The sequence below is a fragment of the Octodon degus genome, unplaced genomic scaffold (assembly GCF_000260255.1).
Source record: "Octodon degus isolate 3935 unplaced genomic scaffold, OctDeg1.0 scaffold00275, whole genome shotgun sequence".
NCBI classification, from domain to species: domain Eukaryota; kingdom Metazoa; phylum Chordata; class Mammalia; order Rodentia; family Octodontidae; genus Octodon; species Octodon degus.
This window is the reverse complement of record NW_004524851.1, coordinates 23411-40583: the sequence shown is the minus strand read 5'-3', so window position 1 is coordinate 40583 and position 17173 is coordinate 23411. Positions and strand designations below refer to the sequence as shown.

Below are 17173 nucleotides of genomic sequence, written 5' to 3'. Positions count from 1 at the left end.
TAAACTTTAACCTTTTTTTTTTTGTAATGTCTTTCTAACTTATTGCTAGGTGGGGCTCAAATTCACCATCCTCCTTCCTCAGCCTCCCAAAGTTACGAGGTTATGGCATTTATCACTAACACAGCTAAAATTTCCAAAATGTATATTGACTAAGTCACTAGTTTGTGGTACTTCATTACAGCAACAACGAGAAAGCAATACAGCCTTCACAGACAGTTCTCTTCTCATTGAACATCTTCGCTTTCAGCCTTCTACCAAGAGCTTGCAACCATGGGCTCTGCTCCGTACCTCACCTCACCCTCAGATTTTATCAGTATGTTCTACTCATTTCCCAATCCATCAGCTCCTCCTAATTTCACAGGCCTTGGCAATGGCCCTGTCAGCCACCCTAACAGTATCTCTCTAGAAATCACTAGCTCTGATATACCGCCACGACACCACCTCAACTCGTGCCTCCAGGAGCTCCCTTGCTGTACTAGGAGGCCAGCACACTGGGAGCACCCTGAGCACGACCAGAAATGCAGGCTCTAAGCTTCAGCACGGATGCTCTGAGAAGCTCAGACAGCTTCCCGTTGCCTCATCTTTCCCTAGGACTTGGTCCTCCCAAGCTCCCTTCCATGACTTCCTCTAATGCAAAGGCTGGGACTTCCCACAGTGCTGCCCCAGCCTCTTCCCAGCAGGCCACCAGTCAACCTGTGACTTCCTTCTCACTCACCTTGGTTCCTTCCTTGAGCCTCTCCTCTCTCCTGAAGCTGACCTCTCCCTCTCCCTCCACCTCCAGACCCCATCCCTCTTCTGAATGCCAAGATCTCTGGGGCAGGAAGGTCCACTGGGAGCTTGAAGTCCAAGAAGCTCAGCAGTAACAGCAGGAAAAAAAAAAGGTAAAAGTGCCTGTTACAGTTTGTGTCTAGGTGTCCCCCAAAAAGCCTCAGGCAGTCTTGAGCTTCTGGAGTTTGTGATTACTGTGGGTGTGGATGCTGCACCTACCCTGGGGCAAGTAATCTGCATTTCAATGTAAGGAGGAGAGAAAAGTTAGAAGCCAGCTGCTTGAGCTGCTGCTGTTCCTCCCTTTGGCTCTTGCTCTTTGCTGCCACCATGAAAGGTTGCTTTCTGCTCTGTGCTGCTGTGCATTGGACCCAGCTGAGTATGGAGTGAAACCTCCAGTGACTGTGAGCTAAATAAACCTTACCTTCCTTCAATTTGGGTGTCAGGCATTTGTCCCAGCAATGAGAGCAGAGTAAGTAAGACAGTGCCTGAGATAAGGGTATGGGAGGACTGGAGATCTAGCTCATACCTGAGGGAAAAACCTGGTCAATTGAGTTCCTGGGCATCATCCCCCAGGATCCTCCAATGCAACAGAGTGAAATGGCAAGGGCAGAAGGAAGTAGAGATATGAGTGAAGTGTGTTTCTACAGTGTGCCATTTAGTCAAGCAGGGTAGGTGAACACTGTCAACTGCTACCTGTGTTATCTGAAGTAATGTCCATCAGTTAAGAACCAAAGATGCCTGAGGTCACCCACACCCACAGAATTAGAAGCAAATGCTCTGGGCCATGGTTCAGGTGAGTGCCAAAATTTCTGAAAACAAGTTTGGTAATTCACATCTCTAAAGCCAGCATTCTGAGGACCAAGGTAGGTGGATCACAAGTTTGACCCCAGTCTGGACAATTTAGCTACTTAGAAAGACCCTGTCTTTAAAAGGGGTTAGGGGTAGGGGCTTTGAATGTAGCTCTATGTGAAGGTCCTGGCTTGAACTCCTGGTACCACAAAAAAAGAAAAAAGAAAAAAAAAAAAAAAAAAAAAACGATTCCCAGGTCTTTGTACTGTGCCTCTGGGGTTGAGATGGAAGAGAACTCGCCAGGGGAACCAAAATTTTCTGGGGGTGTTCCTCTCTACACTTGAAGAGGAGTCACTCTCCAGATTTTCAACTCACATGTGCTCTCTTTCTTAGACTGCCCCACCTGAGAACACAGGCCCCTCCTTCCTATGGGTCAAGTGGCAGCGTGGCTGTTCCCTTCCCACTCACCATTCTCCTCCTCACAAGGAAAGGCATGCCTCCACCCATTCCTCATCTTCCCTACATGCACTGGTCCAGAACTAAAAACAGCCTAAGGTGCCGAACTAGAGCCACTGGAAATAGTGGTGTTGACACTGTTAACGAATAAATGATTCTGACATTTGTCAAAATGAAGGAAGACTTTAATGACTTGCAAAAGATGTCAAGTCTCACGGAGGAGAAAGAACGAGTCGAACTCCAAAGAAATCAAGACCTTTAGGATGTATGTTTTTATTTATTTCTTTATTCTGTATTTTAGGGAAGGGTCTACAGGGTGTTCAGGGTCTCATTACTAGATCAGACTCTTAGTGATTCTCCTGTTTACAGCCTCTCAAGTGCTGGGATTACAGTCACGTGCCACTACACCCAGACTCAAACGCTGTCTCAACGTGTCCCAGGGGTGAGGCAAGCACGGCAGGCCCGGGGATGGAACCCCTGGCCCCTGCACCTTCTTGCAGGTGTTTTAATCCACTGAGCTACTTGGACGGCCCTAAGATCCTTAGGATGTACAGACAAGAAGAAAATGAAGATCCAAGGTTGGAAAATTACTAAGTAGCGACATCAAGGGCTGGACCAATAGGACCAGATACCAAAGGTGGGAGGAAGACTTAGCAGGACTCTTGCTAAAACTGAGCTCACTGAGGACAGAAACAGGCCAAGGTGGAAGTCTAGTTCAGATGAAGACACAAGAGAATCCCAACCTAAGTTTTCAGTCAAGGAGAAAAACAGCTGGTATCGCAAGGTAGTTTCAAATTCTTTGCTTTTCATTAAGGTAAAAGATACCCCAATCATATATTACCTTGTGGTTGGAGTACATTTCTTATAAGTTCAATATGAAATCTTATTTCCATTAGTGAAATATTCCTAAGTAAAAAATCCTGATCTATCTCACTTAGATATCACCAAAAAAATTTCTGTTTAATAATACACAACTTGAAATCACTTACATTTTCAAGTAAACATATAACTATAACAATCTATTAGTCATTTTTAAATTCTTAGTGTTGTATCTGAAGAAATGTTTCAAAATTGAATTCAGATATTGTTACAAAACTAACAGACCAAAAACATACTTTCAGGGTTGGGGAGATAGCTCAGTAGAATAATTGCTTGCCTGGCAAGCACAAGGTCCTGAGTTCAACTCCTGGTACCGAAAAAAAACAAACAACAACAACAAAAAAACATACTTTCAAGCACAAATATATATTTAATTACAAAAAATTCTGTAGGAAAAGTGGTAGTTCAAAGAGAAAAGCCAACTGTTACGGATGATTATATATCTTCAAAGAAATGGTAATCAGACCAAATTGCTAACAATATTTAGATTCCACTGGAATTAAGAAGACACTATTCTCCCAGTCAAAAACTCAAACACTTCAGAAGGATGCCGCTGTATTTAACTGTTCTGCCCCACATAAGTATTAATAAGTTGAATAAAACTAATAATAGTAGGATCATCAAGTATGTTTGTAGCACAAAATCAGGTTCTTGGAAAAGAGGAATGTTACAGTTTAATTTTAAACCCTTTCTTTGTAATAATGAGAAATCCATGCCAACCAACTATGTTCAATAGTAATAAAGGATTGTAAATTCAACTTAAAGCTACAGGAAGGTTTATGTATGTGCTATTCTTAAAAATTCCTTGAGAATGTACAAAATTGTTCTGACAACTCTGAGCAAGAGAAAGAAATTCCAGAGGAAAGAGATGGACAGAGGGAAGAAGGAAAGATTGCAGAAAAGAATCTAAAGCCTGTGGAGGTGTTTGGAATTATCTGGAGGCCAACAGTGAAGAGCTGAGATTATAGAGCAATTTGATCTAGTGGATGGTGTGGTTTTAAGAAGATGCTTCTAGTTTTAGGAGCCCAAACCTGGCTTTTCTATCCATCTGGAGGAAGAAAAAAACAGAGGCTAGAAACTTGCACAAACCTAATTGCACCTCACACACACATGCGTGTGCTCACGTTTGCTCTCCATGCTCCATACCAGTTTAGGATTCATCCTTGTTCTCTCTGTAACACTCCACTCTGACTCTTTTGATTATACTGAAACACATCACAGAAGACAGAGATCGAGGCCTGCTAAAGAGCTAAGGGGGTGCCACTCATTCTCAGTTGACTAAAACCAACCTGCTACCTGGATAGCTGCTGACTAAAGCCCAGAAGGAAGCTAGGAGAGAAAGGGTTGATCTGTATCCTTTTATCCCTCTGCCCAGGGGTGAAATGAATAGCCAGGTATGGTCATGCTCATAACATTCCTTCTCCTGTTAGGACACTCATTCCAAGAGTCTTTAATCAAATGACTGACATACTAGAAACACAAAGAAGCACAAGATTTAAACAAAAGGTGACTAGAATCTTCATTTCGTATTTATTTATTTTGTGCTTTAGGGAAGGGTCTACAGGGCGTTCAGGGTCTCACTACTAGATAGGACTCATAGTGATCTGCCTGTTTACAGCCTCCCAAGAGCTGGGATTACAGGTGCATCACCATGCCCAGTCTCAACTGCCATCTCAGCGTGCCCCGGGAATCCCTGGCCCTGTGCCTGCTTGTAGGTACTTTGTTCTGCTGAGCTATTTGGCCTGCCCTAGAATCTTCATTTTGTAGATTGGCTATCCTGTCATGAAACCTGGCACAGGAACTTTACTTGGGAATGACTGGCAGCACTCATAATCTTGTAATGCAACCTGTGGCAACAGTTAAATTCCAAGTTGGGGAATTTCCAAAGAGCTTTCCTCAGTAGTGGATCATTTCCCTTACAGGTGAAATCAGCTGAATCAGAGAAAGTATAATTTACTAAGACTCCCAACTCATACACAGACTGCTGAGATTCTACTGCAAAGGGCCAAGTCACCATCCAGGTACGAATCTTAGCTATCACCCAGAAACCCCTGTGCTTCATGCAGGCAATTGACCAATGCCACACCTCATTTACAAGATGATATCTGTTTTGGTCTGAGGATGCTGTTTTCTCATCAGAAGCTTTGAAGTTGCCAGGTGTGGTGGTGCACACCTATATCCCAGCACTCAGGAGGCAGAGGCAAGTGGACCATGACAAGTTCTAGGTCAACCTGGGCTACACAGTGAGACAAAAGACCCTGTCTCAAAAACAAAAGAAAAAGAAGCTTTGTAGTTCACAGCTGTGCTTCTTGAACCTGTGTATGTGTGTGCATGTGTGTGTCCCTTGTGCATGTGTACACATGTATGTGTGCATGTGTGTATGTGTATTTGTGTGTGCCCGTGAACTCATGGCACCACTTGTTCTCACTGAGCCTATAACAGGTGAAGTCACCATTTCATGATCATCAAGTACAAAGGTCCTCTTCAGTTTCTGATACAAATGACTCCCTTTTAGGTAGCAGCTAAATTCTAGCGTCTCACTTGTTGGATCTCTTCTCACCAAGTGCACATAATCAAGCCCTTCAAAACCTACATCTATCATTGAATCTGACTTCCTACAATTAAGAATACTGCTGTTCTCTAAGTCAAATTCTCAAATTCTTCAGCAGGGTATCTCTACATTTAACTGCTCTGCCTCACATGTTTATTAATCAGTTAGATAAAAGTAGTAATGGTAGAATCATCAAATATGTCTGCAGAACAAAAGCAAGATATTGGATTTTTTAAAAAATAGTATGCAGATGGATTTTGATAGGCTTACAAGGACAAGCATTTTGAAACATAATCTAACTATTCAGGTTTGAAAGAATATTAAATGGCTGTGAGGAGCAGCACCCAGTAAACTGTGATTCTGCAAGCCTGGTGCAATTCTCTTGGCTACACAGACAGGGCCAGAAGGTGCGGTGACACACTAATATCACCTTAACTGCACAACGACAAGGTCCAAACTGGGGTTGGGGCAGTGCTAGGCAGGCCACACTCGCAGCAGAGACTTTGCTACTACCCACAAAAATGCCAGTGGGAAAACTGGGGCCGAGGGCCCCAGCACAGCGAGTACAGAGAAGCAAACTGCTGCCTAAAAACAGCTCAGCAGTGCCTGAACACAGGCAGCTCCTTGGTGAGCATCTGGTCAGGGTCACCGGAACGTCTGCCACGACACAGAAGGCAACTGGCACACTACACGCACAGGTAGTATCGCCATGCAACCAACACAGGGGACAAAGAAGCAGGCAGCTGTCACCAAAGGCACGCAGAGTCCAGCACATCATGTGTCACTAAACACACTTCCCCAGAGCAGACTCAGGTCTCTAAAAAGGAGCAGTTGGGATAAAATGAACTTATTCTTTCTTTCCAGATGTATACTTTAATAAGGATTAGGTATATAAATTATTAGGTGGAGAAGCTGACCAAGATGCATAAATTAGAATACCCACATATCCATCTAAATTTTCTCTATTTCTTTTTGCAGAATATTTATTAAGGTTATATGATATACACCTGTCATTTTGGAAGTCCTTCATCATAAAGATGACCCTTCTGTCTGACGACAAGCGGCAGCCACAGGCATCACTCTGGCCCGCCACGCTGATGAACTCCACTTCCTCTTGGGATATCAGTTTCCTTCTGCACTGGAGTTAGCGTTTTTATTATTTCTGCAATGTCTGGTGGATCTGGATGCACCGGCAAGCCGTGATTTACTTGGTAAGTCGGTGATTTACTCCCCTTAGAATGCTGTGAAATTACAGAAGAGTGAGATGGGATCCCTGCAGATCTCAAAGCTTCTGACACACTGGGTGTAGGACTTCTCTTCTGTCAGGGAACCTTACTAATGGTGTATGTGGCTCAACTGGCTGGACGACCTGGCTGGTAGACGCCATCTTGCTGCCCATCATGACCCCAGGAAGGCTTAACTTATTTTTGTAACAGGAGGTTTGTTTTCTCAAAATAAAGTCCCAGTCAAACTTTTTCCCACTGTATGAGCAATGAAGACATTTCTGACTGTGGTTCAAGTGGATTCACTTTGAGGGCCTTTTTATAGGACCGTTTTTAGGCAGCAAGGGATCTTTGCTTGCTGTTCAGCGCAGTGACGTTTTCAGACTTTAGCTATAAGGATAGTGAGATGATTCAAAACCAAATCCAAAGTATCTTCTCAAATCAACCTGAATATCTCACCACTGAAATATGGTGTTATCTAGAGTATAAGACTTTTATATGGTTCTCTGATAAAAGACATTGTGCTAATTACTGATTTTAACTTAGAGTTTTAAGAAGTAGTCATTAAGAAATGTATGTTAAAATCATGAGGTTGCTTGGGGGATAATGAAAGTATTCTAAGGTCCAGTGATATAGCTCAGCAGACTAAACACTTGCTTAGGTAAGCGCAGGGGCCAGGGTTTGATCCTTGGCACCATATGCTGCACTAGTCCTGCCCCCGGGAGCGCTGAGCTGACAACGGAGTCTGGGCATGGTGACACATGCTTGTAATCCCAGCACTGGGGAGGCAGAAATCAGGAAGATCACTATAAGTCTGAGCTGCATAGTGAGACCCTGTGCAAAAAAGAGAGAATGTATTCTAGTGTTAGTGGAGATGGTACAACCCTGTAAATATGGTAAAAGTTATGGAATTGTACACTTCAAAAGAGTGAAATTGATGTTACTTGAGTTACATATTAGTAAAAAAAAAAAAAAAGAACCCTTCCAAACATAAAAAAACAAACAAATCCAAGGGCTGGCGAGATAGCTCAGTGGACTAAGAGCCTGCTTCAGCAAGTACAAGGGCCAGGTTCGATCCCTGGCACCACATGCTGCACCAGTCCCATCCCCAGGCACACTGAGCCAGAAACCAGAGGCTCACCCCTGCAATCCCAGCACTGGGGAGGCTGAAAACAGGAGGATCACTATGAGTTCAAGCTGTATAGTGAGACCCTGCACCAAAAAACAAACACCTAAAAACCACATCCTGGAAGAGATGACAGAAGGAGAGAGCCTGGAGAGGATCACATGTGCTGGGCACCTGGGCACTGTGTTCAAAGGCTGAGGGGCTACATTATGACATTTCGAGCCACCCAAGGGCAGAGCTAGGACCAGGACAACCTTGGCTTCTGGTTTCAAAGAGTCCAGCCCAAGGTCATCTGTCCTGTTGCTCTGGGTCTGTGGTATGGTATCTAAGGACTGGTGGCGAAGGCTTGTTCAACTCTTGGTGGGTGATGAGTAAAGACAGGGGCGAGACCAGCACCCCAATAGCCCTCAGAGCCCATACCCTAATCACCTCACTTCTTCCCTAGTACAGGCCCTGCTCTTAAAGGTTCTATTGTCTCCCTGAGGAAAAAACCTGAGTACTAGGTATCAAAACTAGTGGGTCTCTGGGAGATTTTCCAGATTCAAACTATAGCAGATACACACCTTACTTGTTAGCCATAGTGCACAATGTGCTTACTAGGCCACAGTATGACACAAATATTATAGTGCATAATGCAATGTGTGCTTAGTAGGCTACAGTATGACACAAATACTACTTCTTTATGCCTTGGGGTGCTTTTTTTTTTTTTTTTTTTGCAGTACCAGGGATTGAACTCAGAACTATGCATTTGCCAGGCAAGCGCTTATTCTACTAAGCTATCTCCCTGGCCCTGGGGTGCAAATTGACAATTCACTTAGCTGTGATTCTTTACTGTATCAGTCTGAAAGGGCACCCACAATACTTCTGATATTGAGCTGCACTCAGCACAGGTGCCCTTTCAGAGCCCAGAGCTGGTCATTCTACTACCTCTCTCCTCCCCTACCTTACCCAACTCTTCCCCAGGTCATATGCTGTCTGTCACTCACATCCATCTACGTCCTCCTTCACTCGCATAATTGTTCAGTCCCTACTCTGTGCCAGGCACTGCTCTAGGGGCTGGTGGCATTCTAGTCAAGGAAAATAAAAATTTTTGCTCCTCAATGCTTACATAGTGGGAGGTAAACTCCATCTCCTTTGTGTGTGCTGGAGATGGAACCTAGGGCCTTGCATGTGCTTGGCAAGAGCTCTACACTGAGCCATACCCAGCCATATGTTAAAGGCAAGGCATAGCAGGAAATGGAATTCATTGGTCAGAGTATGGTGGACTGGAAGGAAAGTGGAATGGCATTTTAAGTAGTAGTCAAAACGGTTCTCACCAAGGTGATTAGATTTCAGAGACTTCATTAAGAAGACATGATAAAGTAAGTTCTAGAACAGTAACTTGTACCCTGGGGATAGCCAAGTGGCTACTGCCCTGATTGTATCCCTTTTATATATTTCTGGAGCTGTTTCCCTCCAGTTGATCTCTGCAGCCTGCACTACAGCTAGATGAAAGCAAAGGCCAAGCAGAGTCCCAGCTCTGGGCTGTAACACTTGCCTTCCCTAAACCCTGTGCCCAGGCTTCCCCAAGGCAGAGTCCCATCTGCTCCAGGCTTGTTTATCACAGCCACTTCTCACTCATCAGCTTCCAGACTCTTCTCGGGCCGGGCCGCCTGAGATAAAACCTCCAGACTGCTTTTCATTCAAATTGTATGTTGCTGAGATTCTAAAAACTCTAAGAGTAGGAGGGATGAAAAGGTTTATTTCAGAAAATTGGCAACCATGGGATGCCACATTTTATTGGAATTCCAGGACCTGAAAAACATTTGGCAAGAGACAAAAAACACTCCTAAACACCACTTGGTTCTAATTTCAAGATTTTTAGATGTTAACATACATAGTACTGCAGAAAAAGTACTCAGTAATCCTCTTATTTTTTTTCCTAGTTTCAAAAAGATAATGTTCACTTTCCAACCCTTTCTCTCTCACAGATGACAACTCTTTCCAGTCCAGGAAGGGCTGCTTTTGTCCAAATAGCTTTGAAGCACAAAGCATCCTCACCTAATCACAGACAGTTTTGGTTCCAAAGAAGGATCTTGGTGGTCAAAGCACCAGCTTGGCAAGTACAAGGACCCAGGTTCAATCCCTGGTACCTCATGCCACGCTGGCCCCACACCAAGACAGCCATTGAAACTGGCTGTGGTAGTGCATACCTGTAATCCCAGCACTGGAGAGGCTGAGACAGGAGGATCACTACGAGTCTGAGCTGTGTAGCAAGACCCTGTACCAAATAAATAAACTATTAAAAAGAAAAGAAAAATACTGAGAGGTTGGTATCCTTAATAAAATCAGTTCAACTCCTGTGACTTTTGTTATATTAAGTATACACTAGGAGCTAAAGTGTAGCTCAGTGGCAGAGCACTTGCCTAGCACACATGAAACCCTGGGTTTGACCACAGCACCACAGACACAAAATGTACATGCCTGTAGTTCAGACTACTCAGGAGGCTGGGACAAAACATTGCTTGAAACCAAGAGTTTTACATCAGCCTGGGTAACACACACTCACTCCAAACAAACAAAAAAACAAATAAATAAATAAATGAAATTTTAAAATAGCATGCCATATACCAGCCCTGGCAGTGCAGGCCTATAATTCCAGTACACTGGAAAAGCGAGGCAAGACAATTACAAGTTTGAGTCCAATCTGGGCAATTTAGCAATTCAGCAAGATCCTGCCTCAAAATTTTAAAAAATATAAAAATTGAAAAGGTCTGAGGATGCAGCTCTGTACAAAGGCCCTGGGTTTAATCCCTAGTAGCACCAGAAAAGAAAGATTAGAATACTATATGCTTCTGGGCTCATTTTAGGAAGCATAAAGCCCTTCTAATTAAAATCGTAGACTTCAAAAGTGTCAACAGCCTAACCCTTAGAAAGAGACAGCACTCCAGGGCAAAGCTCCCAGGTGCACAGATGCTAAGGCCTAAGTACTCCCCAGGCTCAACCCAAGTGCAAATGGAGATTTACTGTTGTTGCCACTGCTTCTGAGGCACTGCATGGCTCAGTGGAGTGAAGGCTACCAGGTATTTTTTCACTCAGCCTACTGGGGAGACACTTGAGCATCCTACCTCTTCTTGAAAGGGCCATTTCAATGAGGTCCTGCAGCCAAGTGGCAGAACAGAAACACAGGATTTAGAATTCTATCACTCAAAAAGGCATCTGGGGTTGTCCTGTTGAAGAGAACCACAGTCTGTGGGCAAGCTATAGAATCTGCCACATTCAAGGCCTGAGTCTCTGGGACTCAGCCAGTTGGCACAGTGCCTGGGATGGGGCAGATGACCTGCCAGTGTAATTCATAGGAAATGCTGGGTTAAGAGAAAAAGCATCACTCTAGTAATGAGCTCCCAGAAGGCCCCCGGGAAAGGATGCTGCTGCCAGCTGCCTCCTGGCTCAGAGCCCTGTTGGGCTTCAGGGTAAGTGCACAGCCTGGACTTCCCAGGACAGTCCTGCTGATGTCTGCTGGCCAGGCAGTTATCCAGCGTCCACTTCCACTCTCCAAAGTGTCAGGGTTTGAGTGCCAAGTTATACTTCTGCCCTGAGGAAAGGCAACTGAGTTTCTAGAGCTTTTGATGGCTTACCTGTGTATCAGGTCATACACCTCTAAGCCCACCACTGCCTCAGGGATAAGCAATAGGCAGAGTGCAATATCCTGTGTGCAAACTGCTTGCAAGTCCTGTCCTTCAAAGAGGACACAGAACAGCACGCTGAGGACACAGGCTGGAAATAGAGGGCCTCAGTTTGGACTCCAGGGCCTTCCCACTTCATAGCAGGGACCTGAACAAGTCACCTAACATCTCCCGTTGGAATAACATGAACCACTGAAGTTAATTGCTACTAAAAGTTGTGGGCTAACATCTGTAAACTGCTAAGAATAGTGAGCCTGGACCTGAAGAAGCACTCTAGGAATATTTACTAAGTACAGATGAGGGTGCAGTTTTATGTGTAATACCTAAGAGGTTTCTATGAAAAAGTGGCTAGACATGGGAAGAAAGCTCTTCTCAAACAGTTCTCAGACCTCCTTGCCACCCAGTGGTCTCCCACCTGCATAAAATCCACCCATGCTCAACCCCAGATAGGGCTGGGTAGGCACGGGTACGGGAGACAGTAATGAACCCCTGGCCACAAGGTCTCCCTGAATTCCAGATGGCTCACAATCAACTGAACAACAAATTTATACACTGAAAGCAGCTCAAGTGGAACAAAGAAACAAAGACGAATGTCCCAGGTTGCAGCTGGCAGTTGGAAGCTACAGCTATTAAATGCCTCCCTTGTCTGTTTCCATGCAGTTAACTTGAAGTTCCACTGCCTCTACACAGACTCCGCAAGTGAAACTGCATACTTACTTGTGATTCAGGACTTCAGCACATACAATGCATGCCCCTGAAATACATCCAGAACCACCTATTTTAGCTGTAAATTGTCGTAAGTCTCACATACAGAATTCCATACAAAGAATGACAGACAAGCCTCTTTAGCTCCTCCCAGGGACACCTCTCCACCACAAAGAAAGTACTGAACTGAAGAACATCATCACGTACAAGTGTACGGAAAAGAAAGATTACTGAACACACAGACACTTGACTTGGAGAAAGCATCATCTTAGTCATTCAGGTCTGCACAGTAGCTCTCCTTTAAAGTCCTTTCAACCTTTCAGGCAAAATTTGAAGTGCCTGCTAAGATGTCAACTTCATATGCAAGAAAACAGTTGTTGGAGAGAAGGGAGTCCTTCAGGCCCTACAGCAGTTCTCCAAGGGCTCCAGGCTGAGAGAAATCCGCTGCACAAACAGAGGCGATGCAACCATAGAGAATTCCACCAAGCACTGACCAAGAATACAGAAAGAACTGGGTTCAAGCACACACTCGTTTGTTTTTGGTAAATAGCAGAGCACTTCTCTGTTCTTCTGGTGAGTCACCAAAGGGGATGCGATTCCATTTGTCAGGGTTTAAAACTGAACTGGAAAGAATGGGGAGACTTGCCACAAATATATTATTACCAAGCAAAAGGGAGATTGTGAATAAAAACCAGTAATCTTTGCTGATGTGAAGCCTGGGGCAAGGAGAAACTATTCTGAAAGCCAACAGAATCAAGGCTTTCCATGATTTTCTTGCAATGACCTTTTAACTCACCGAAAAAAAATGAAAAGGCATTTCCAGCGGTACTCTCAACTACGTGAGAGTTTTACAACTCTCTAAAACAGGCAAGACCAAAGAGAAGTAGGTTAACCACTACCACTTATATCGATTTTATTACTTTAATAAATTTCTTTCAAAATAATGAGTCCAGGGAGTTGAAGGGTTCCTGTGTCAGGCTCTCCACAGTATTTTGCTTGCTCTCGTTTTAAAGAACCCACTTCAGCAGGAAGACACTGGCCCGGAGACAGGTGGCACTTCTCAGCCGGGAGAAGGCCAGTCCCGAGAGACCGTCCCCTCCCAAGTTCCGGGCGCCCCGCAGCGGAGCTGCCCGCTTTCCTTCCTGCGGAGGATGATCTCCGCGCACCCCTGAGTGGCCCTCCAGCGCTCCTCTGGGGGACCTTTCCTCAGACCTCGCCCCCACGGGGCCGGACCGGGGGCCTCTCTTCCGCACCCAGGGCCGCCCCGGGAGGGCGGCGGCAGAGCACAAAGGTCGTCCTGAGGGCGGCGAAGGGGCTCGCTCCGAGGGACCAGCTCTCCCCGGCCTCCTGCCGCGGACGCCCCCCAGGCCCACAACGCGAGTCCTCAGTGAGGCTCGGCAGAGGCGCTCAGGGGTCTAGGGAGACCGGCCGGCCTCCGCCCATTGTTGGCGCCCGTTCCTACCTGCGCCAGCAGCCCGAGCAGCAGCGCCGCCGCCGTACTTCCCGGCCCACGGCCCATGGCGATTCGCGGCCTCCAGGCCGCTGCGGGACGCGTCCGCGCGTGGGGCGGCGACAGGGAACCGCGCCGCGAACCGAACCGCCACGCAGCCCTCGCCGCGCTCTGCCCGTGCCTGTCGCGCTCCCGATCGCGAACAGCGCGCTCCCGAGACCTAGGCGGCCAGGCGCGCTCTGGAGAACCGAGGCCGGCTGGGCGCGCACCCGGGACCTGAGCAGCCGGCGCGCTGTCTCGGTACCCGTGGCCTGGGGGCGGGGCCGAGCGCGGGCCTGAGCGCTGTGCACTGTGCTGCGGCAGGGCGCGGCGACCTCGAGAGTAAAGCTGCACGATGTCTTCCCTGGGGACGCGAGAACCTCTCCAAGAGCCCTCTCCGCGGGTGTGGGACTTGGCCAAGGTGCTGCAGGTGGCCCTGCTCTCCTGTACCCTTCCTGTTTTCATGCACAGCGCCCGATGCCAGAAGAACCATCCGCAGGCTAGGAGAGTCAGATTGATATCCAAGGCTTCCAAAAGCCTCGCTCGCCCTGGTCACCGGGACTCAACCCCTCCCGAGCCCACCTGGATGCCCACCATGCGGCCCAGTGCCTCTGTGGAGTTTCCAGACCCCAGGGACCAGGTCCCAGGTAACTGACGCTCTCTGTTCACAGCGCTTGGCCCAGATGCTGCCTCACTGATGAAGTTACCAACAATCACGTATTAAACGTGCAAGATTTAGTAGAGGCTGAAGAGAGGTCGGTCGGTCCGCGGACACTGTGACCCTAGGCACTGGATCTAGAAACGAGTTGGAACACAAACTCTCCTGCCCATAGCCTGAGAAGAAATGTGGTAGGTGCAGTGTACACAGATACCACCCGAGGCAAATCCCAAGCACCTTTCTGGCCTTCCAGTGCATGTAGATCTGTGATTAAGGCAGGAAACTATAGCCCCCAACCTTGCCAGAATAATATTCTGTTGTGTAGAAATAACACATCTTCTTTATCCATTCTCCAATTAATGGGCATCTGGGTTTTTCTGGAAAAATACACAGGAGGGGGAAAATATGGTTTTTAAATGGAGGGAGGAGATAATTTGCAAGCCAAAAACATACAGGTTTTGTTCCCTAGTGATGATAAAATTTATCTTGTCCTGTGAAAGTTCAGAAGACTTGTTAGGGTTAGAAACACAGATAGCACCAGGGAGATGGCTCAGTAGAATAAGGGATTGTCTGGCGAGCCCAAAGGCCTGAGTTCAATCCCTGGTTCTGACCATAAAAAAGGGTCCTACTTTAAAAAAAAAAAAAAAAAAAAGAAAAAAGAAAAGAAAAGAAAAGAAAGACAGACAGCTGGCTTCTTCTTATTTGTCAACCTCTTGCCAAGTTTCCTCTTTTCCTCTTCTCACTGGCTCGACAGCTGCAGCTCTGAAGTAGCTCTCTTGTCCTCCTGGTTCCATCATTAATGGACTAAGACAGAACTCTGGTTTGTGTTCATCCTATATTTGAATGTGTGTTACATTTCCATTACTTTTTAACATATTAATATCTGACCTAAACCCTTCCTGCCTCTACCTCTCAACTTAAGAACATGGTTTTGCTGAGCTGAACTTCTTGTAACTTGCGTTTCATGAGGCTGAGGCAGGATTACAAGTTTGAGCCCAACCTAGACAATCAAGACCTGGTGTCAAAATAAAAAATAAGAGATGTACTAAGACTTTGAGTTCATTTCCCAGTAGAGGGGAGAATAAAGCCCCAACACTTTCATTGTTAAAGGAAGGAAATAAAGATAAAATCTTACAAGACTCCACCATGCACACATGAAAGATGGACAGGTGTTCTACAGAGTCAACAGAGATTCATCCATACTTAGTTGAGATCAGACACCATGCTGGGCACTGAAAATACAAGAATGAGTCCAATGAGAAAGTAGTGGCTAAATGGCAGAGTGGCTGCATCACACAGACCTCACTCTAGTGAGGTGACAACACAATGTGAATAAATGTTCATGTCAGATGGTCTAAACACCTGGAAGAAAATTAAATGGGTGAAAGCATTTGACACATAAGGCTGAACATTACCAGAAACAAGGGTCAGACAAGGCTTCTGTGGTAAATCATGAAGCACTAAGAGGCCAGACACCAACAGGAACTAAGGTTTCTGGGATGGGGGAACCAGGACTCAGCGATGCCTAGCCAGGAAGCCCAGGACTGGACATTGAGACCTGAAGTCAAAAGGAAGTGGATGTCAGTTTTGAAGTCTATTGTAAAGTTTTTTAATTTAATTATGAGGGAATCTGAAGTTGATTTGAGGGCTTTGAGCTGCAGAGTAACAGGAGTTGGCTGAAGCTTCTAAAGGATCAAAGGATCCCCCTGCATGCTGTGTAGAAAACAGACTTTGTGCAAGGCAGAAAGGGTCAATCAAAGGGCAGAGAAAGGAAGAGCAATAAACAAATCAATATGATTGATGAGGGGTCATTTTCACATCTTCTGCTCTTGGTGTTGGCCCTGTGATCATAACTGTTTAATGATCTCTCCATCTAGACTCCTCACAAGAGATGAAGTGAAGGAGGAGATGGCAAGAGAAGAGATTAGATTCCTTTTATACTAGAAGTGAAGTTTAATTGTAAAGGTATGTAAAGGAAGCCGACATGCAGCTGTTTCAATTTTCAAAAATTGTAAAACATCCAGTGAGGGTCTAACACAATGCACTGCTAGAAGAATTAACAAGGATCAGATTTCAGGAGTCCTTTATTAGGTGAGTTGCAAGAAAAATATGACCTAGCCAGGTACCCCAGGTTATAGGCTCAGGAAACAGGACACTACTAAAGATGAGCACTGTGTGTGCCTGTGCACCTGCTCATGCAGGAGTGGGGGGTGGAGCTTATGAGGGAGGTGTCCAGACATTGCTAATTTCAAGAGAAATCCAAAGACGCTTTCCCAAAGTGCTCCTGACATGACTAAATGCTTCAAATTCATGCAGATCTAAGAATAAAGCCAAGAATACACCTATTTTGAATCTCCTCTCTGGCGTGTTTTATGTCTGATGAGATTCAAAGACCATTTGTAACAGCATAAACACACATCATCACAGCCTTTATTATCCCTCCTTTGTTCTCTCCAAACTCCACTTAGTTATCTTTCCTAAAAAATACTATTGGTTCTTTGCATAGAAATCTCTTTACTCATCTCCCTTCCTATTACTTTTGGCCATTTGGTGAGGTGCCTGCTTCTTTCATTAGCTCTCCTATGCTATAAATAAACACCATTTTCCTGCTAATTTGTCTTTCATCAATTTAAATTGATGTCATCATTGATGTCATTAATTTGTCAACCCATGATGACTGTAAAAGAAAAATTTTTATTTCCTGACCAATGTGATGAAAGAATTGGCAAATGAAAAATAAGAGAGGGCTGGAGAGATGGCTCAGTAGTCTAAAGCACCTACTTAGAACAAGCTTAGCAAAAGCATCAGGGACCGCGGTTCAATCCCCCAGCACCACATGCCAGCCAGCCCTGCCCCCTGGTGGG

At 45.5% G+C, this 17173-nt stretch overlaps 1 protein-coding gene and 1 pseudogene across 1 annotated transcript in view; both read right to left on the bottom strand.

Annotated features, from left to right (window-relative positions):
• Positions 1-13882, bottom strand: part of Vopp1 (VOPP1, WBP1/VOPP1 family member) — a 110336-nt gene extending 96454 nt beyond the window's left edge. The window contains exon 1 of the mRNA XM_023706918.1: positions 13625-13882. Coding sequence (XP_023562686.1) covers positions 13625-13681 — 57 coding nt within the window. The 5' untranslated portion in view covers positions 13682-13882. The remainder of the gene's footprint in view (positions 1-13624) is intronic.
• LOC101575949 lies at positions 6040-6842 on the bottom strand (annotated as a pseudogene).
• Positions 13883-17173: the final 3291 nt, after the last annotated feature.